This window comes from Euleptes europaea, chromosome 14 (assembly GCF_029931775.1).
Source record: "Euleptes europaea isolate rEulEur1 chromosome 14, rEulEur1.hap1, whole genome shotgun sequence".
Taxonomy (NCBI): Eukaryota; Metazoa; Chordata; class Lepidosauria; order Squamata; family Sphaerodactylidae; genus Euleptes; species Euleptes europaea.
Genome location: NC_079325.1, coordinates 29,253,141 through 29,275,411, shown reverse-complemented (window position 1 = coordinate 29,275,411; position 22,271 = coordinate 29,253,141). Strand labels below are relative to the sequence as shown.

At 45.8% G+C, this 22,271-nt stretch overlaps 1 protein-coding gene across 1 annotated transcript; it reads right to left on the bottom strand.

Annotated features, from left to right (window-relative positions):
• Positions 1-7,349: 7,349 nt before the first annotated feature.
• Positions 7,350-20,439, bottom strand: AP3M2 (adaptor related protein complex 3 subunit mu 2). Its single transcript, XM_056859979.1, has 8 exons — positions 20,137-20,439; positions 14,221-14,392; positions 12,419-12,556; positions 12,111-12,196; positions 11,417-11,550; positions 9,947-10,154; positions 9,305-9,449; positions 7,350-7,468 (listed from the first exon to the last, which is right to left on the bottom strand). Exons 1-8 carry the CDS (start codon positions 20,407-20,409, stop codon positions 7,368-7,370), a joined length of 1,257 nt encoding a protein of 418 aa, XP_056715957.1. The 5' UTR covers positions 20,410-20,439; the 3' UTR covers positions 7,350-7,367.
• Positions 20,440-22,271: the final 1,832 nt, after the last annotated feature.

Below are 22,271 nucleotides of genomic sequence, written 5' to 3'. Positions count from 1 at the left end.
TCAGCCAAGGCCACCTGGGACATGTTTTACTATTCAGGGCATGCTGTCTTTCAGTCAAACTCCAGTGGGGTCAGCTAATATTGTATCTCTGCACCAAGCGGTGTTGGATCATTCAATTATGTCTTATGCAGAAATGCATAAGGATTATCTACTCTCAGAAGAGGCTACTCTTTGCATCCCTGAATGAGTCAGTGGTGCACTTCCTACTATGCATTTGCATCCAGGTTTGCTTGCTTTAGAGCCAAAGGTATACTTAGCTCATTGATTTATGCAGAAAGTGTGTGTGGGGTTCCTCTGAAGGCAGGTAGTCTTTTAATTCTTAGGTAGGTTAAGTGCTGTCAAGTTGCAATCTACTTACGGCTTTCAAGGCAAGTGAGAAGCAGAGGTGATCTTCCATTGCCTTCCTCTGCAGAGCCTTCCTTAGTGGTCTCCCATCCACCTACCAATCCTGCTTAGCTTCCAAGATCTGACAAGTTGGGTTATACCATGCCACCTTCCTTCCCTCTTTTAACTCTAACTACAGACAAATTGCCAGTCTTTTTGCTGTAATAGTAAAGCAAGCCTCCAGTTTGTAATATGGAAAGGTACATGCACTAACTGTCAGGTGTTTCAGAAGTGCTCTTCAGCTTTAAGTAAATCTTTTGCGGACTTAGTCCTTACTGTCTTTTTGTGTCATGCAAAGGCAAACTTGGCTACTACACTGCTCACCCCTAGTTCCAGATCATGTATGAACAAATTAAATAGTACCGGCTCCAATACTGACCCTTGTGGGGCACCACTGCCTACTTCCCTCCGTTGTGAGAACTGTCTGTTTATTCCTACTCTTTGCTTCCTGTCATTTAACCGATTTTTAATCCATAAGAGAACCTGGGACATCCAGGTTCAAATCCCCGCTCTGCACAGGAAGCTCATTGGGTGATCCTGGGTCTGTTACAATCTCTCAATTGGTTGCCCAGTTTTGCACCCTGATCTGTAATCACAAAAAAAAAGTGGGAAGGGCCTTCAACACTGAAGAGTGGCAGTGATCTCAGTCACTGAAATGACCTAATTTTTTTAGTATTTGCCCAGGAGAGTGTCCAAGTTCCAATTTGTAGTTAGACATGTGTAGTTTTAGCTGGCATCCATTAGGACTATCCTGTGTTTATTAATGAATTTTTATATTTTTATCCCTTTTGTAATTAATGTTTCCTTTATTTATATACTGGTCGTGGACTGTAATAATAAAGAACTGGAACCAGCCTAATCTACCTCACACAATTAAGTGGCGAAGGGAAGAAATAATGTGATATGCCACTTTAGCACCTAATTAGGGAGAAACATGGGATATTGGGGGGGGGGGTTGAATGCTGGTGGTAATCCAGTGTTCAGATAAATGCAAACTTATTAACATTGAGTCCTTTCATCTTCAAAAACCAACAAAAAAGTTACCCAAGCAAAATTGTTGGCTGTGAACTCCTCTAAGAGAAGCATACAAGAAGACAAGGTCAGTACTTTCATTCCCTGAACTCCATAGGACTTTCTATTAATGTGCATAGTTCACACCAGCTTTAAAGTTCATTAACCGCAGCCACTTGTAGGGGAAGGGGCCCCTTTTATGAATTAGAGCTGTTCTCTATTCCAAGTTGTGGGGTCTAATAGTTTCAAAGAGCTCTCATCCTCCCCCACTAACAGAATGCACAATTTCATGAGACCTAGTTTTCAGACACTGCTGGCAATACTGATCTGGGGACCTCATGTGGGGATTTCTGTGCAGCAGTCACCAGAGGCAGCCAAACAAGGTCAGACAGTAATGCTGTCATGGTTGGATTCTGCAGCAAAAGTCCAGGGCCGAATATTCAAGACCAGAGCTTGAGAGTTCAACACTGCACTATGCGTATATTTTGGTCACATTATGAAAAGACAAGAGTCACTGCCCAATACAATAATGCTAGGAAAAGCTGAAGGCAGCAGGAAAAGAGGGAGACCCAACATGAGATGGATTGACTCTGTAAAGGAAGCCCCAGCCTTCAGTTTGCAAGACCTGAGCAAGGCTGTTAATGATAGTACTTTTTGAAGTATATTGATTCATAGGGTAGCCATGAGTTGGAGGAGACTTGACGGCACTTAACACACACATGCATGTAAAGATCAGCACAATTTTGCACAGACCCATTTGCAAGTCTGCCCAGATCCGTGAGCATCATTTAAAACATTTACCCAGGTACCTCTCAGCCTGCCAGATGTGTTGCTTATCCACATGTGAATAAAGCCCACCAGGGCTAGTCCACATGTGATTAAAGCAGAGCCAAGCTGCAATACTCGCAGGATGAAAGGCTGGCTTTGTCAGGGAGCTTTGATACTACCCAATGACATTACGTCATCGCAGAGAAAAGGACCATCTCAAGACCCTTCCATTCACAAGTTAAGGGTTAAGTATCGGTCCCAAGGAAGCAGGATGCAGCAGACATAGCCGTCAGGGGGTTAGCAAAACAATCAGGCTGTGTGAGCATGTGCAAAAGGCCAACAGGGCTGTCCATGGCTAGGAAGGAATACAGACAGGAAGGGGAAATGGGCAGGCATTCTTGCAGGGAGTTATGAGCTAGAGACAGCCTAAATGACTGTTGGCCAGCCAGAGACCTGGGCAGTATAGTTACAAGTAAGCCAAGTGAGGAATGGCCTCACAATAGAGCCATGGTGGATCTTGGATTGTGCCACCTTTTCTCCCTCCTTATCCCACAGACCAAGCTCTGGCTGAGTCCAACCGACACTACAAATTGGAGGGCCAGGATCAGATGCATTGTTTGCAGGGTCAGAACCCAAAACCTAAGCGAGCAGGCTGAGTCATAGTACGCAGACAGATGCTTCCAATGAGAAGGGGTGCTGTTGACACAGACTTGAACCAGCCTTTCAAAAAGGATTTACTGCAAAGGCACATCAAATTCCAGGCCAATGAGCAAACTGGGCAGGCTCCAGAGGTCAACTAAGCAGCCCTAGCATGTGACCAAAGTAACCATTGAGGTTTGCAAGATAAAAACCACTAAAGCCATGTGGCCTGACACATCGAAACAAAAGGGAGGGGAGTTTTATAGCTGAAAGCTGCAGAATAATGTATACTCAGGATTGGTACAAGGCATTTGTGGGTGGGGGAGAGCTGGAAAATCTGGTCACTAGTTAAACGTGACACATTCTGCCAGCCAGGGTCTTTTTCTGTACAAGCCCTATTGATATGAATGGGAGCTGCACAAGACTACTCAATGGGGCTTGTGTAGGAGAACGTATCTGGTGGATTGTGCATTCTGGATCAGATCTGTTTGTTTCCCCACTGTGCTACTCTTAAAAAACCTCCTCCCCAGTCAAACTGGACCTTCTTCTGGACCCAAAGCTTGAAAGTTTCCTTGTAGAGGGAATTTTACTTTCATGCCCCACAGCGCAGTGTTTAAAAATAAACCAGACCTGGATAGCCCCAGGTCTCAGAAGCTAAGCAGGGTCTGCCCTGGGGTGTATTTGGAAGGGAGACCGCCGAGGAATACCAGGGTTGTGACATGGAGGTAGGCAATAGCAAACCACCGCTGAACGTCTTTTGCCTTGAAAACCCTGTGGGGTCACCATAAGTCTTGATGGCACAAAAAAATTGCCTGATGGTGTGACTCCATCTGCTGAGCAAAAGATGCAGGTACAATGCTACCTCGAGACAGATTGGCTTTTCACATGTGCTGCTCCTCTGAACCTCCAGTCCCACGTACACAAGGGCAGCTTCCAGCCTTGATGTGCCAATTTGGTCAACCTACTATTGCAAAGAGAAGGACCCGGAGTAGCATCATGGCTAAAAGAAAAAGCCATAACTGGGGAATGCTAGGCTCGAACCTTGCCTCTGCTACGAACTCACTCTGGGGCCTTAGACAAGTCTCTTCAATAATACTGGCCTGACAGGGCTGCTGTGAAGATTACAACGTGACAATGTGAAGTGGCTTGAACAATAAAGCGCTGGTTCATTGCTAAGTATTATTAGGTAAGTGAGATGGGTTTTCTGTCCCAGGTTCTGAGGAATTCTCTTTATTGACACAATCAGAAAGGCACCTCAACACACTGGGCAAGAAGCCACATTAGCAATCTACCACAGCCATCGTACAACATGATGCTGACATGCAAGTCTGCCCTTAGCACAACATGCTTTCCATGTGCCCAGGCCACAACTCGGTATGCACCTGGCAGGGAATAGTAATGCAAAGCTAGGGGCATGAAAAGTTTTTTTCAAAGAGAGGTTCCTTTATTTCTAAATGTTTGTGCTGGTGGTGTAGGAAACACAAAAAGCTTACCTGATAAAGCAGCATGTGTTGTTTGTCCCCCCCATCCAGCCAAAGACTCTGATATGACTCAAACCATTTGCTCCTGCAAGATTGCATTAAAACACTTGTTGTATAGTCACGTGCCATTAGCAGGCTTAATTCCATAGCAGATGTGCATGGACCAGCTTCGGATGATGAATATTGCTTGGCCATACTACTGGTGCAACCCAAACCAGACTTTATCCAAAGTCTACTGGGATTACTGTACAAGCAACAGTCATAGAAAACACTACAGCCCCTAGGATAAAAGACCAGAAGTGATATATTTGCAGAATGGCAGAGTGTAGCTCACACTAAAAATATCGAAAGAATGGGGACCTGTTCCATTCCCTATCTGGTCACCCTACCTCAACTGGTAGGTCCATCATTGCTAAGACACAAAGGATACTTCTTTCCCCCTCGCCAAGATCCAATCCTTTGTAACCTCCTGTAGACCTCCCAGACACCAAAAGGATAAAAGCAATTTTTATGGATCTCCTGCTAGACATAATGCCTGGCATCTCAATGTTCATGCACTCACTATCCAAGCCATGATGCCACTTCCTTGACATCTTTACCAACTGCCTAGGAGGGCATTTTTGTACAAACTGAAGTACACCCCTGGAGTTGTGAAAGACAGGCTGCTTCAATGCAATGCTCTCATGATCGCAGCCTGAGTATTCCTGAGTCCAAGCTGTTTTACCCCATGACAAAGTAAAGTTAAGAGCCACCATCTGGCAGGCAAAGATGGGTGCAGCATTTTCAGTGGAAGAGGACTGTATGCAACATTGCCGTCCTGAACAGAAATGCACATTTTTTATTCCTGGAGCAAAGTTTGGGGGGAAGCTCTGCACATTTTTAAAGATGGGGGGGGGAACCCAGATGGAACAGGTGTCTATTAGCTAGTTTCCGTGGCATGTCTAATGAATGTCCTCACACTCCCTCCTTAGCAGTTCTAAAAGTTTTTATAATGGGGGGGGGGGTAGAGTGATGTGATGCACAACCATGAATAAATGTCGACACCATACATCCTACTTTATTTTGTTTAAAAGCAGCCAGCCTCTCTGAAGCACAAGGGAAGAGCTAAGGTCTAGTGCTTGTCTTTTAAGAAGAGTGTGCTTGTTGTAAAGGCGGGCTCAAACTGTAACCACAAGAATGTCATCCCTGTTTCCATTCTTGCAACTTCTCACATATTTACTCAAAAGCAAGTCTCACTGAGGGCCTTACTTGCAATAAGCGTGCATCGGATTGCAACCTTGCCTTGCTACTGGCGATGGAGCAGGGTGACAGCGAGGGGATCCTACTTCTAGAGAAACTCCACCTCCACCAAGAGATGCATCTCACTGTATTTGCCTCTCATGCACTAGCCCAGCAGTTGGGATCTGAGGCAGAGTCACACACATGGCAGCTGCCCGTACTGTAAATGGAAGTGTGTCTGGAGTTCAAGGAGTCTAAATTCCCATGTGGATGGGGGCCTGATTTAGACTGGGACCACAGGGAGAAAGGGCAAAAGCCTTTTCCCTGCAACATTTTCTCCAATATGGGACAGTTCTGGAAGCTCCTATTTGCCCTGGTGGTGATCCTTATATGTAACCATCGTCAGTATGTGAAAGGTTCCCCAATATGGCAAACAGTAACTTCCTCAGGCCATTTCAGGTCAGAAAAAACAATGGGACAGAAGACTTAAACTCCCTCTCCCCACAGTCCCCATTGACACTGTATGCTCCTGAGATTTAAAATTCTAGCAGTGGCTACGTGTCCTCTACAGGTGCGTAATAATGTATAAATACACCTTGCGAGGGAACAGGTAATCTGAACGCATTGGCATTACTGGAAACTGTTCACCCACCAAATCTTACCAGGGGGGGATCTGATTTGCATTACAGTTTGTTTGTTTTTTAAATCAAGGTGAAATGGTGGCCACAGTGTAAATCTGGTATTGGCACAGCAACTGGCCATGTAGATCCTCCAACACGGCTTCACACCCCATTTCCAAAGTCTGTCAACCTCATTGGTGCATTCAGAGGACTATCACCAGGGTCAACTCGGCATCACCACGTTAAAAACCCAGAGTGCAAAATCGGTAGAGGCTCAGAGCAGAAGGCACCAGCACATAGCTATAATCTAATTGTACAGAAGCAATGCACGAAAGAGAGAGGGGAAGGAGAGAGGATGGCTGGAAGCACACAACACACACCTGCATGCAGGAGGAGAAACTGCACTGCAGCAGCTGAAGCACACACATACACACCATTTCCTTAGCCAGACATCGCATTAAATACACACTGTACACAGCTCGTTTCCCTCTCCTCCCTTTCAGGCAGGCAATCATTTTTAAAGAGAGCCGAAGGTGGCATGGGAGAGGCTGCATTGCCAGTGGCCTAGACAGTCTCTCTTTTGCCCCAAGGGTCATCTCCGGTTAAGCAGGTTTCCAAAGTGCTCTCCAAAACCCTATTTTCCAGAGACAGCCGTGGGATGAGCATTCTCCGTACGGACCAAGATGCTTCTTGCAGCTCCCTGAAAAACCTGTTTCCAGCCACTCCCCCCAACCAAAACATTCCACTGAAGTCAGGGACTGACTGAATATGGGTATGAGGACAACACCCCTTCCGTCTTCTGTGGCAGGCTCTTGGCTGGATTGCAGCAGCGACTCTCTTCCAGTCAGTCTTTGGAAAAAACAAGGGAGAATCTCCTGTGTACCAAGGGAACACGTGTGTGTGGGGGGGAGATTCTCTCAGCGCCCGTCATCATGCTATCCTGGCAGCATCTCCTTCTCCCACCCCCTCAGGGCTGCGAAGGAAAACAGCTAAACGCCAGCCACAAAGGGAGAAGGAAGGGCACAGAATTCTACCAATAGGGGGAAATTAGCTAGTGAATCTTGAGCGAAGTCACAGGTCCCCCTTGTTTGCTCTCCTCTTCCCCTTAAGAGCTTTGAAATTTAACTGTCGCCACGTTGCCCCGTTTGGAGAAAAGATCCACCTAGGCCACAGCAAAGAACAGCTCCGGGGGAAGATGGGAGCAGAGGCGGAGTAGGAAAAAGTCTTCTCTTGGCCACAGGAGCTTCTAGGTCCGGACCTGGAATTTGCCAGCCTTGGTCATGTATTTGATCCCCTTGAAAGGTTTATATTTCTCTCCATACATGTCCAGTCGATTCACTTTTAACCCTAGGAGGACATAAAAAGGTAAAGAGAGGCTGGAGACAAGCAACTGAAGGAGACAAAGGCAACTATTATTATTATGGGCTTGGAGATACTGTGGTATGCAAACTGAGAGTGGGCACAGCAAATTATGCATACATTTGCTTAATCTGCGGTTTATTTTTGTTCAGGTAGGTCATGGAGAAAAGCAAACAGTGATGCAGGAAACCGATACCCTTGCCCCAACAACAAAAAGCCTTACTGTTCCCATTCCTCTCCTCTGTACCCCAGGAGACTTTTAACAGCTTCCAGGGAGGCCTGCTCCAAGTGGGTAAGAAGAGCAGGACTCTCAGTGATGGCACCCACTTCAGGGAAGATCTAACTACCTTGTAGAGCCAGTGTGGTGTAGTGGTTAAGAGCAGTGGTTTGGAGAGGTGGACTCTTATCTGGAGAACTGGGTTTGATTCCCCACTCCTCCACATGAGCGGCGGACGCTAATCTGGTGAACCGGGTTGGTTTCCCCACTCCCACACATGAAACCAGCTGGGTGATCGTGGACTAGTCACAGCTCTCTTAGAGCTCTCAGTCCCACCTACCTCACAGGGTGTCTGTTGTGGGGAGGGGAAGGGGATTGTAAGCTGTTTTGATTCTGCCTTATAAGGTAGAGAAAGTCAGCATATAAAAAACAACTCTTCTTGTTGTTCATTGGTCACTTCAGCAAGTGGGTGTTTATACTGGGAATAGATTGCCTGCTTGTTTTATAGTAATTCAAATTGAGGGATCAGTGGAATATTTATTTGTATTTATAGATTTTTTTTCTAAACAGAAAAAACTGTTAAGGTTTATAGCAGCTAAAATTTACAAATCCATGAAAAAGCAGAGAAATGCAACACAACTAAACAAACTATTTTCAATTACATAACAACAACAGTAAGAAATCTCCTCCAAACCTCCACAGGCCTGACAGAATGTCTGTCAACAGAAGGAGATATGGGAAGAATGCAGACACAGCTTCCCAGTAGAGAGTGATATACAACTCCTAGGCCACTACACAAAACGCCTTGCTTCTGGCAGAGGACAATTATACCTCCCTCAAGAAGAAAAGGACTCCCTACTACAAATTAAGGACCTGGAAGCCTCATATGGGAAAAAGGCAATTCCTGAGGTACTCAATACATAGGCAACAGAAGGGTTCCAAGGCCAAAACCAGCATTGGGCCTGGAAACAAACCATTACCTGTAACTATTTTAGAACATGTGTAATACATTTCATGAGCAGCAACCTTCTGTATAAGTTGCAGTTTCCAAAACCTCTCCATGGACAGCCCTATGTAGATAGCATTCCAGTAGTCTAATCTGGACATCATTGAGTCATGAACTATGGTAACCAGGTCTTTCTGCAGGGGGTATAGCTGGTAAATCAACCAAAGCTGGTAAAAGGCACCCCCAGCTAGCCTAAACCTTATAATACAGGAACAATGCAGGTCCTGCAGCACCTCCCAAGCTCCAACAACGACCCCCCCACCAAAGGAACGTGCAGTTCCATCATGGATGGATATCTCCCCAGATAATTTGTCTACTGACTCCCCCAATCCCTAATCATTATCAACATCCCATCATCACCTCCAATCCCCCCAAACATCATCAACCATTATCTGGATGAAGTTTTAGTTTCTTCACCTTCGTGTCCCTCTGCCCTCAGGTACCCATGTTGCCTAACAACTGTCTTACTGGGTTCTGATGAGAAAGAGACATGGAACCAGGTGCCATCAGCATCATGACCTCCCCTTGTATTCCCTGATTATATAATATTTGAAAATAAAGTTCAATAAATAAAACTTAGCTCAATTCTAGGCGTACGCACCAGAGATAGCCAATTGTTGGATTTTGAAATGAAGGTTGATAGTGGGGTTCTCGTCAGGTTTGGAGGCTCCTGCTTGGAGACTCATTGTCCCCTTCAAACTTGGTAACTTTTGGGGGTTGATCTTGCCCACATCCCAGGACAGAAGCTTCAGAGGGAGAGAAGGTGAAAACAACATGGGTGTTGCATAAGGACAAACAAAGCAAATCGACATGGTTTCATCCAGCAAGAAAACTAGGGCTGGTGCTTCCAATGTGCAGGAAGGAAGTAGGGTTGTCAGATCCTCACCCAGAGAGGAAAAAACTTTTATACGCTCTAGGCACAGAACAAGCAAAATCTGTGAAGGAGGCAGAAGTGTGTGGGGCACCTCTTTATCCCTGCATCTCTGTAGAGCAAACCACATGCACCTGGTCAGGATTGCTCATCAAATGGCTGCATTGCACTGGAAATGGGAAGTGCCAATTAAGTTGCACTGTGACCACGCATGGTCTCTGGATACTAGCCAACTCTATGGTGGAAAAAGAATCAGAGCAGCACTGAAACGGGTTGAGGAGCTCCCATCTCATCTCTTCCCAGAACAAAAGGCATGAGAGAAAACAAGGGAGCAGCCTGGGTGCCAGACTCCACTTCCTGCTCCCCTCTCACCTTCGTAACAGGATCAAAGGTGTGTGTTCCTTGCGAAGGCGTGAGGGTCATGTTGAGGACACCTTTCGGCATCTGGCTGGTAACTGTCACCCCCTCCACAGTCTTCCCCATCGTTTGTTTGGGACCCACTGTGATCTCGAAGCGGCCCAAAGAGCTGCTGTCTCGGAAACTGATGTTGTGCTTCATGTAAACAGGGATGGCCACCAGACTGGAACAGAAGAGGACTTAAAACTTAAAAACTTATCAAACGTTTTCTAAATAGTATCATATGAAGCTGTCTGATGCAGTCTCAGACCATTGGTCCAGTACTAGTTCAATACTGTTTTGACTGGCAGCAGTTCTCCTGATCTCCTGCACAGGAATGTCTTTCCTCAACAGGTGGTACTTGAGATCCTTTACCTGAAAAGGTTAAGGACTGAAGGGGGGGCTTTCCGTAGGCGCTACAGAGAGAGAGTGGACAGGCGAGAGTGGACAGGGAGAAGCTTTTCTCCCTCTCTCATAATACTAAAACACGGGGTCATCTGCTGAAGCTGCAGGGCAAGAGATTAAAAACTGATAAAAGGAAATATTTCTTTACACAACGCATAGTTAAATTGTGGAACTCCCTGCCCCAGGATGCGGTGATGGCTGCCAACTTGGAAGGCTTTAAGAGGGGAGTGAACATGTTCATGGAGGAGAGGGCTACTCATGGCTACTAGTAAAAATTGCTACTAGTCATGATGCACACCTATTCTCTCCGGGATCAGAGGAACATGTTGAATATATTAGGTGCTGTGGAACACAGGCAGGATGGTGCTGCTGCAGTCGTCTTGTTTGAGGGCTTCCTAGAGGCACCTGGTTGGCCACTGTGTGAACAGACTGCTGGACTTGATGAGCCTTGGTCTGATCCAGCATGGCTGTTCTTATGTTCTCTACCACTGAGCCACAGCCCATCAACATTTTAAGACATTTGAAATTTATGTGCAATTCTTACATTTGTGACACATTCCAAGTCAGTCACGTTGCCTTTTAAAAGGCCTCATGCAGGACAACTGGATTGGAGCGCATGTTGCTGTACATGCCTTGTGGTGAAACGATTCCTCATCCCACAGGGCTTCTTGTTAATTTCCACTCAAATGGAAAACATTTTTTACTTTTGTACTCCGTTACGCTCAGAGGTTAATCTAGCCCGGTTTCTCCAGACCGAGTTTAAGCCAACCATGCAGGAACGACTCAACCATGCAGGAAAGACAGTTGTTGATTGGAGCCCCAACTAGTATGTGACCCTGTTGAATCAGAATTGAGAAACTCTGCACCAAAGGCCACCCATGTCTTTTTTAAAAAGGAAGGCAAGCTGCTGGCAAGCTTGCTGCTTATATCTGAGTGTAGGCTGAATATGAGAAATGAATGGCTTGTTTCTTTTAAACCTTATTCTTAGCTGGGAGGGAAAAAGAGATCTACGACACCAGAATCCATTACTTTGATTCTTACTTCTGAGCGCTGACGTGATAGGAAAGCAGGCGGAAGTTCCCATCGGGAGGGATGAAGGAGAGGATTCGTTCTGATTCCCAGCGCTTGAAACGCACGCAAGGGTGGAAGCTGACGTCGTCCAGCAACCTGGGGTTCTGCAATGAACAGGAAAAAGGCATCAGACACTTCTTGGCAGATCGCACCAGTTCTCTGTTCAGTGAGATGTCTCTGCTGGTCTTTGTTACTCCACTCCTTTCCAGAAATTTATGCTCTCTCTCATTCCTCTTTTAAGCCCTGTATTTCTTCTCTAGCTGCCACACACCCATTACTACATTCTATCCCCATCTCCAGAATCTACTAAACCCTGCTCTTGAACACATGAAGCTGCCTTATACTGAATCAGACCCTTGGTCCATCAAAGTCAGTATTGTCTACTCAGACTGGCAGCAACTCTCCAGGGTCTCAGGCAGGGGTCTTTCACCTACTTGCCTAGTCTCTTTAACTGGAGATGCTGGGGATTGAACCTGGGGCCTTCTGTATGCCAAGCAGATGCTCTACCACTGAGCCATGGCCCCTCCCTGGTCCCACATTCCACAAAAGTTTACGGCTTCTGCCCTCCCTATATCTTCTGTCACGACGGCCTCAGAAGGTTCGTTTGACAAGGCCCACTCCATTTTCAGCAGCCCATCATGGACACTTACCATGTCCTACTTACCATGAAAGAGAGGGTAAGATCTGGCATCCCAGTCAGTTTCACGCAGGCATCAATCACCCCTTGAATTTCAGCCGTAATCGTGGAACCTGCCTCAGGAAAGAAAAGCTATGTGGATCATGAAGGAAACCGTGAACCTATTGGACGCTGCTATGGACATGAGCAGCCAGAGGCTACCAGGCTGGTGGCTGCCACTCAAAAGGTACATTAAAGAGCAATGGGCAAAGCTTTTTGGGGGAGGGGGGGAATGCAGAAGATTTCAAATCCACTGCACCTCTGGAGAGACACTGTGGGAATACAACATCTTGTACCTGATTTGTCAATGATAGCATCTATCTCCTCAATCACATCAAAATAGGCCTCGTTGTTGGTGTATTTCACGCCAGTGCGTCGCCAGGGTACCACAGATAGCTGCCCGGTGGGGAGTTGTTCTCCTACATTGGTGCTTCCTGAAAGGATTTATTACTTATTACATTTCTTAATTCACCCTTCCTCCAACGAGCTCAAGATTGCAAAAACAACTGCCCCCACCTTCCTTTTATTCTCACCACACATCCAGCACTACATTCTACCCACATCTCCAGAGCCTTATATATTGTGAGGCCCCCAATAGACCCACAGGGCTTCATGGCTGAGCAAGGCTCTGAACCTGGTCCTGCCCAGTCCTAGTCAGACACTCAAACCATTTACTGCCCTGGATTAAGAAAGCTGGAAATATAGAGGCCGTCACCTTAACTAATCAACACAACACCAGACTTCCTTTTCACTTACAATATTTACAGATTATCTTAGCACTGTGTGTATGTGATTTTGCCATCAAGTCACAGCTGACTTATGGCGATCCCATAGGGTTTTCAAGGCAAGAGACATTAGGAGGTGGTTTGCCATTGCCTGACTCTGTTTGGGCTGAGAGAGTTCGGAGAGAACTGTGACTGGCCCAAGGTCACCCAGCAGGTTTCATGTGGAGGAGTGGGGAATCAAACCCAGTTCTCCAGATTAGAGTCCACTGCTCTTAACCAATACACCACACTGTCACTAAGGGTGTCAAAATATGTCATTTCCAACTGGACACTGCAAGTGGAAGTTGCCTGGGAATGAATCACCTTGCAGATGAATTCCCCCAACATCAATTGGATCTACAAGTCAATCTGCATCAAGCAAATGTGACATTGTGGATACAACCTTCATACACAGGAACTACCTTGCAGTCACCCTAAATAAAGACCTGAGGTGAATGTAAGAAGTCGTCCTTTCAAACAGGCTCAACTGATGTTGATGTCAATGGAAGACAAGCTCAATGAGGTTTGGAAACCTGAAACCAGGACTGGCAAGCCGGCCTGTGCCCTGTACCTCTCAGAGAACTGACCCCCTGTGCATTTTAAGAAGAACCACTGCACGGGGCTCCTAACCAAAAGTGTCAGTGGGTCAAAATGAAATATGGGAGAACAGCTGTCCAAAACGCTGTACATGATCCATGTAAAAAATATCATCAGTGATAGATCTAGCCTGTGGATTCTTGGGAAGAGATGTTTGATGAACATCCCATGGTGCAGTATATTCAAGAGATTTGTACCTTGCACTCATAGTTTGAAAGACTCATAGGGGGCTTTCTCTAATAAATCAATGAACAGACATTAATATGCTCTAACACTTTAATGACAACAATGCACAACTGGTGTTCTGGCTGCTGCACAGTGAAAGGGGCCTTGTTCTCTCTGCCTCTACTTCTGCAGAATAACTGGCCACTGATGGTGTCCGAGAAGGCTGATGGAAGGATCTCATCCTTACTTACTCAATGTACTTGTGAATAGGCCCCACGGATTACAGAGGGACCTTCCTGCTTTGCCTGGGAGAGCACATTTCCTGGGTGATCTACAAACCTCCATACATTGCTCTTTATTGGCCAGCTGGTAGCCCAGTTGAAATCTTTTTATACTAATTCTTCCCTGGTTCAATTCTTAAGACTTGGCCCACCAAACAGAATATTAAAGAACTGTGTGTCAAGGACTCCAGGAAACCCACGATCTGAGGCTGTGCCCAGCCAAATGAGCCCCCTTTAGACTATGTGCTTCACAGAATGCCCTTCAGGAACAGAAGGGGTCCATTAATTCACCTGTAATTGTGTTGACAACTGTTCGCAAGATGGTGGGTGGCTTGATCAGCTCTTTCAGAATGTTGGACTCTGTAGCCAATGGGAATCCATTGTCCAACATCTCCTCCAGGACCTCATAGACCACCACAACATTGTCCTTGATGACTACTTCAGAGCAGACTCCAAAATAATCCTGTGAAAAGAAACAAAAATATTAGCCAGCCTAAACTGAGTGCCCTGAAGCAGACTGACAAGTTCCCCTCAGGAAGCAAAACTTGAAATGTCACGAGGTAAGGGAAGACAGTTCCCCTCAGGCAGCCGATGTCAAGCGTCATTAAGGGCAAGCGCCAGGCAATCCTATCCATTGGACCATAATTCAATGCACAGTTCGCCTGCTCAAGTTGTGGAGAGAATTCTACCATGGCCAAGGGACCCTAATTTCCCCCTGGTTATCTGACCCATGCTTTAGCGCATCGCACATCCATTTCCAACCAGATGTCTAAAGAACAATTTTTCCTTGGATTGTGTTCCATGTTAATTAGCCAATGCGGTAAATGGCTTATACTGCAGGAGTATAGAGACCTGGACTCAGATCCTTGCTCTTCTACAAAGTTCACAGGGTGACTTTAGGTCCAGTTACACTCTTCCACCCTAACACATCTTGCAGGATCATTTGGGAAGATAAAATGGAGGAAAGAAGAGCCATGTCTTCAGCTCCATGAAGTGTAGGCAGAATATAAACATATGGGCAAATAGGCAGGAAGGAGCCATTTGGATTTGCTGCCTGATGCACCAAAATGTCTTGGGTTGGCCCTGAACAAAGCACGGCCTCCCCTCACCCCCACCTGCTTACAGACGTCTTCACCTTACAACAGACAGGAAGCCCCAACGGTAACTGGAGGAGAAACCATGCACATTAATAATGAAGGAGGCCTAGCTAGACAAGAGACTTTCCCCCCTGCATTCTATCTGGCTGAAGGCTCATCAGGTTACAATTCAAATTCTGTCACTGTTTCTTACCTGTCAGGAGGCATTTAGCCAGAATGTTTGTCACGAAACAGGCCCTAAGGATACTCAAGGGGTGGGGATTGTAAGTTAAAGCAATGCAACAGAAGACCCAAATAGCAGGTATCTCAATATATTTAAAATTATTTATTTAAAAAAATTCATAAAATGGAATTCAACTTCAATGATTTTTTACCAAAGAAACAAGTGTCCAAGTGTTATCACCTCAGGGCTTTTGAAGTCCTTGAGTAGAATGGTGGGGACAAAAAATTTTCTTAGAATACTGCCTCCTTGTTTTTATTTATAGTCCTCCAAGAGGGACAGGCCCTCAAAGCTGTAAGAATCAGGGGAGGGGCCGTGGCTCAGTGGTAGAGCATCTGCTTGGCATGCAGAAGGTCCCAGGTTCAATCCCTGACATCTCCAGTTAAAGGGACTAGGCAAGTAGGTGATGTGAAAGACCTCTCTGCCTGAGACCCTGGAGAGCCACTGCCGGCCTGAGTAGACAATACTGACTTTGATGGACCAAGGGTTTGATTCAGTATAAGGCAGCTTCACGTGTTCATGTTTTCATTGTGATCTAAGGCCTAGGGCATTAGGCTCGGAAACCCCAAGATCAAATCTGCATGCAGCCCTGGGTGATTTGGCCATCTCTATCACTCACTTAATCTATACACATGTGCCAGAATGAGGTGGTTGAGTCCTGAGGTGGTAGAATGGACTGTACCACTTCAGACTAGTGTGACCTTGAGCCTGTCATATACTGCCTGCCTAACCTACCTCACAGGGTTGTTGTGAGGATAAAATGGGGGAGAGGAGAACAACGAAAGCTGCCTTGGGTCCCTATTGGGGAGAAAGGCAGGATATAAATGAATTAAAACAAAAATAAAATAAAAGACTGTATACAGGGAAAGTCACATTTTAATGCTCCCTTATATTAAACACCCCGCAAATAATTTTTAAAAAAGATAGCACATAAGTGAGAAAGAGTCTAGCCTAGATGTTTGCAAGGTGTGCTATTGCCTACTTATAGGAAACTACTAATGTAGGGGAATTTAAAAAATAATGTAACCCCTCTCCTGCAGTCTCAAGTAGCACAAGCCATTATATCACCTCTGCACTCTGATTACTTCATTACCGCCTAATTCTGCTTCTTGTATAAACCAGGTCTTTTAGTTCTTCATACACTCAGTTATGACCCTTCTTGCAAGCAGTACTTATTTGCACTAAATACATTTGTCAAGGTACACCAATTTCAGCTTTCAGCTCAAGAAAACAGTACATTGGGAATATCTAGGAATCTGCATGGCCGTGAATGATAATGCACCACAACAAAATAGCATCTCATGTTCAACCAAGTTTCTAGTTCTCCCATCAAACTCTTTTAAAAATGCTGCTAATTTATCCTAAGGGGGAAAAACTGTACTCTCCTCAGCAGAGGCCTCATTTACACCTCACCCTCCCAAGCAACCATTTCAGTGTTCCTACTCTCTTTTCCCTATAGGCCAGTTGCCCAAAGTTTCTTTCACAAGCTAATCTGATAAAATTTGGAACTGGTTTCTGTGTGGTTTAGTGGTTAGAATGTCAGACCAGGATCTGGGAGACCCAGGTTCGACCCCCCCCCCCACTCTCCTGTGGCAGCTTGCCATGTAAACTTTGGGCCAGTCACACATGCTCAGCCCGACCTACCTCACAGAGTTGTTGTGAGGATAAAATGGAGGAGAGGACAATGATGTTAGCTGATTTGGCTCCCCATTGGGGAGAAAGCCAGGATATGAATGAATCAATTAAGAAAAAATTTAATTAAAAAATTGTCACCCAAAGCCTCCCCACCAAATTGTGTCTGTAATATAAAGCATATAAAATGAGTTGTTGTTTTGCTGCAGTTTCCTCAGAATTCTCAGTCACACAATTTAGCACTCTGAGGGAAGGAGGGGGGAAGGAGTCGTAAACTGGGCCCAGCTGCAGTTTTAAGTCATGTGAAATTTCAAAGACACTGATCACGAACCGCTGCAAAGCAAAAGACTGAGGTCTGTGTTCCAAAAGCCTGAGGATACCGACACTCCTGCATTCCCGTGACTGGGCTGACAGGACTTGTTCTCTGGGAATGCGGCTTTGCCAAACAGGCATATCTGAAGTGGAGGTCAGAGATCAAAATGCATAATCTCATCCCATGATCATGGAAGGAGAGCTGCCAACCAACCTCAACAACTCTTTTACCTTGTGCTTTCCATAAATATTCTTTGTGCCTAGGGTGGAAAATCCAAATAGCACCCCTCCAACTGGCCAGTGAAAATATAATAATTAGTAACTGGGAAATTGGTGCTTTTTTAGCAGTGCCCAAACTCTGCTAGAAGCAGTGCCCAAACTGACCCTAGAAGCTAAAATGACTAAACTGAGGCTATTGTATTTTGGTCATGTCATGAGACGACAAGAGTCACAGGAAAAGACAGTCATGCTAGGAAAAGTTGAGGGCAGCAGGAAAAGAGGAAGACCCAACAAGAGATGGATGGACTCAATAAAGGAAGCCACGGCCCTCAATTTGCAAGATCTGAGCGAGGCTGTCAAACACAGGACATTTTGGAGGACTTTCATTCATAGGGTCGCCATGAGTCAGAAGCGACTTGACGGCACTTAACACACACAAACTCTGCAGCCAGAGATGATCCACCTTGTTTTCTTTAACAGAAAGGCTGGCCCTGCCCATACCCTCATCCTGACATTCTCATCCAGTGTTCTGTTGTGGAATGAGTACTGAACTGGAGAAACCAGGTTCAAATCCCGGCTCAGCCATGAAGCTCACAGGGTGACCTTGGGAAGTCACTTTTTCTCAGCCTAACCTGTCTTATAGGGATATTGAGGAAACAAAGGGAGGGAAGGGAAGAAATCATATTTACCACCCTGAACGCCTCAGAGTTTTCCTTCCTCCCTGCCATCTGCAAGAGCACAGGCCTAACACATTAAAAACATATTGTGTCGTTTTGGCTCAAAGGTTTGAGGCTAGATGGAGCAGTTTTCTGAATCTCACCAGAGCAATAAGACATTTTTTGTACTAATATGGTTCTATTCCCCACCTGCCTCAAGTCTGAGGTATAGTAAAGCCTATGTTTTAGCCCATGGGGAGTTTTGCAGTCTTCTCCTATCTGGGGCAGTGTGTTTGTGAACTCGTGAACACCGATTGCTGTGTGCCGATGACTCTCCCAAGCAGGAGAAGCCGTTCTTTGGCTCACAACAACAGTTCCAGAGAAATGGAGAATGCCCTGCTGTCAGCTCTACAAAGTTAAATACTGGAGTGTCTCAGAAGAACCTGCACTATGGTCCCAAGCTGAACTGGGCCTCGGCAAACTTTTAAAACCCAGACCTGGCGTTTAAATATGTATTGTGTAGTTCGGCACAAAGTTGCACAGTACACGAGAAGAGTATTTTCACCTCCTCCTTCCTATGTTAAAGGGGTGTTTAAGGTGAACACACGGTTCATGTGCTCCAGGATCCTAGCTCTTAGAGCTTGAGCAATCCAGTTTCTTGTCCCCTTTTCCCTCTCTTTGATGCTTAGCTGTCTAACATTCACGCTAATCCATACTATGGTAACCTCGAGGCTGGACTAATGTAATACATTTTATGTGGAGCTGCTCTTGAAAACACTACCTAAGCAGCAGCTGGTATAGAATGCAGCAGCTAGTTTGCTGACAGGAACCAAGTAGTTTGAACATAGTACCCCGTGTTAATCTTCCATACTCAACTGAGGGTGCTTGGTGCTAACTTTTCACGACCTGGTACTTTCATAACTGCAGGATCGCTTCCACCCATATGTGCCGACCATTAGACCAGGGACTAGGTCAGTGAGTCCTGACACCTCTTGGCTCCTGCTTCCTCTATGGCTGCACCTGTGCTGTAAAGTGGGATTCCCAAGGAAAGTCCTGACTCTGCATAGATTACAGAGGCTCTGCAAAAACAAAACTCTTTTGCTGTGGCCTTTGGTAGCCCATGAGTGGAAGATCTGGCTTGCTACTTTTCATTTGTTGTGATCCTGCATTTGTTTTTAAATATAATGTAAGCTGCTTTGACTCCTGTTGATCAGGAGAGAAACAGGATACAAATGTTTTAAATAAATAAACGCACATTCTGTGCCTCCTAGAAGGCAAAGAACATGCTCAGGCCTCATCAGGCCACTTGGCTTTTGAGGGGGTGCAGGTGGCTCCTAGTCCCACATTCCAGCAGCCCTACACCTGGGGAGGCTCTTCAGCTCCACTCCAAAAGGATATGTGGAAACCCCTACCTTCTCTGTGGTTAGCTCTGATTGCTGCCCTATAGATAGGTACTCAACCACAAAGTTTGCTGTTAGACAGAAATAAAAAGTCAATAGTGGTATCAAAAGGCCAAGAAATGCAAAAGGACCAGGAGGTCTATAACACCCCAAAGTATACAAAATAAGAACAGAGGCCCATGTATAGCAACAGCCTGTGGTGATAACATTAAGTTTCTAGCTTTACTGTGCTCATTTAACAACTGTAGAAGAAAAGAAACCCTATATCCCAGTTAAGTCCACATTGAATGGAATCAGATTTGCTAATAAATTCTAGTTCAGTACTCCCTGCAAGCAACGATGGCTTTCACACACTGCAAAAACAAGTGATCACCTGTCTCCATACAAACTTACAATTTTGGGTCTTTTTGCATAGAAATTCAAACTGTGAATAAGGAGTGTTTCATACATCACATGAAAACAGATCTGGATTTGCTACTCAGTTTACATTCATAAGGAAGTGCAGGCGATTCTGGTCCCTTAACAAGTGTAACTATGCGCTTGCAAACAAATTTTGGCTGTTATGGTTTCTTTTAATGGTGTATTCTTGACTTGCATGTACACCTGAAAACACTACTGTGTAAAAACTGTATTGTTAAAGTTCCCTAAATTAATATGATGTAGGTACCTACCTGAAAAGTGTCCACGACCCGATGGAGGAATTCAATGACAAAAAGCGGCGGCACCTCTGTCTGGATCACAGCCACAAAGAAGATTTTATGGCGATAAACACTCAAGAGATAGTGGTGAGGGGTGGGGATTACAGGGGGCACATTTTCTGCCTCTGAAGCTCGTTCCTGGGCCTCGAAGAAGTAGTCACAGACCGAGCGGCTGACCACACTTTTCCAGTGCTTCTCCAGGAAGATGTCCCCAGAGGAGTTAATCAGGAAGAGGCTGTGGATCATGGCTGGTCCAAGAAGAGGACAGATGATGGAGATGCTGTGCCAAACCAAAGCAGTACTCGATGGTGCTTCGAGTCTAGAGAGAGACCCTGACAAATATATTTAGAGAGCACGACAGACCTTGGCTGCCATCCAAGATGCCCACCTGCCCAAACCCAAGCAAGTTCATCCCATGCCTTAATTTCAAAGCTCAACAGTCTGCTCCCCACAGCCCTCACCTCGCAGTTCCTAGGATCACAAACAATTCTCAGATCACCACCCATCCACCTCAACATTTTTTCTCACATTGAGCAACCCCTTAAATTAGTCCGAGAGCTCATTTCACAAAAGCCAGCCTCCGTTATATTCTCTGCTTGGCTGTGAATGCAAATGCACAACTATGTGGGAAACATTAACATAACTGGATTGCAGCTGTGGGGGAAAACTGTGGAAACGGCGGTTGCAGGGTTGTTGTTTTGCCACGCATTGACTAGTTCACACTGATATTTCTCACTTACACGTTTACATGTCGACTATAAATGGGGCCTGCATGTGTGAACCAGCTCCCATAGCTGCCTTGACAAGTCCGCATACCAAGGGAAGGCAGAGGGGTGTTCCTAACACAGCTTCACCTTTACGAAGCCAACTCTCTCCAAGATTTCAAAAACAGCAGCAGACCTTTCTGTTAAAGCAGACGCTTGGTTTACTATTTAAATTTACAACACTGGACTGTTTTGGGGGGGATGACTGTCCCCAGGTCACTTCCAAAACTCCCACTCCACAGCACTTTGATCCTCTCACTGCCCAAGGGTAACCACAGCAAGGCTCTGCCCCTCAGCCAGTCCCATCCCTCAAGCACTTTCCATTCTGTCTCACCCTCCTCCTTCATTCCTGAAGGATCGCTCAAGCCTTCCTATCATGAGCAGACAGCAGCCTGTAAGCACTCCCCACTATCTTCCATCTCTCCAGTGACTTGACCTGCATCACACCCCGTCCTCTGTTAATCCTAAAACCTCCATGACAGCCCCACAGTCCACAGCCTTACAAGAATCTTCTAAACACCCTCCAAAGCATCTGCCCAACCAAGCTATCTATTTCTCCAGGATCCAGACCCTTAACACACGAGGCCTGCTATTTAAGCATACCCATTACAATGCATTTCATCCCAGAGCCAATTACTGCTGGGATTTCTGGACCACCCACTCATGGTCTACTACAATCCCTCATGTCTCCAGAATACAGAGCTTTCATCAGACCCAGTTATCTCCCTAATGTTCTTCCCAAAAGCCTCCAGAGACCTTATCCACTACATTCATCCAAGTACCCCCCATGCATTATTCTCCAAACTAATACAACCCTTTGTATCTACAGAAGCCCCAAAGTGCATGTTGATGTTTGGCTACTAAGTATCCTTCATGCAACTCAATCACCCCTCTTAAGATCTGGATCTGCACACCATCCAGACTTTACCCTCCGCTTCTTTTCATGCAACCTGGCTGCCTCCAAAATTCCCTAACCCAGGAGTGGGCAACCTTTTGGGGGGGGGGCAAATATTGCATCCCCCCACTACATCTGCTTGTGAAGCCAGCAAAATGCCGGCATTTGGCCAAACAGACTGGGAGCAAGCTGAGCTCCCATAGAACCACCAGTGTCTTGAGGCTCAGCAGGTGGAGAATAAGACCCATGTGCTGAGCGAAACAGCCTGGGGTGCCACTCTTTGGAATACATGCCAGGGTTTACCTATCCCTGCCCTATTCCACAACACCCACAATTTGGGGAAGGGCCATGGCTCAGTGGTAGAGCCTCTGCTTGACATTCAGAAGGTCCCAGGTTCAATCCCCAGCATCTCCATTTAAAGGAACTAGGCAAGTGGGTGATGTGAAAGA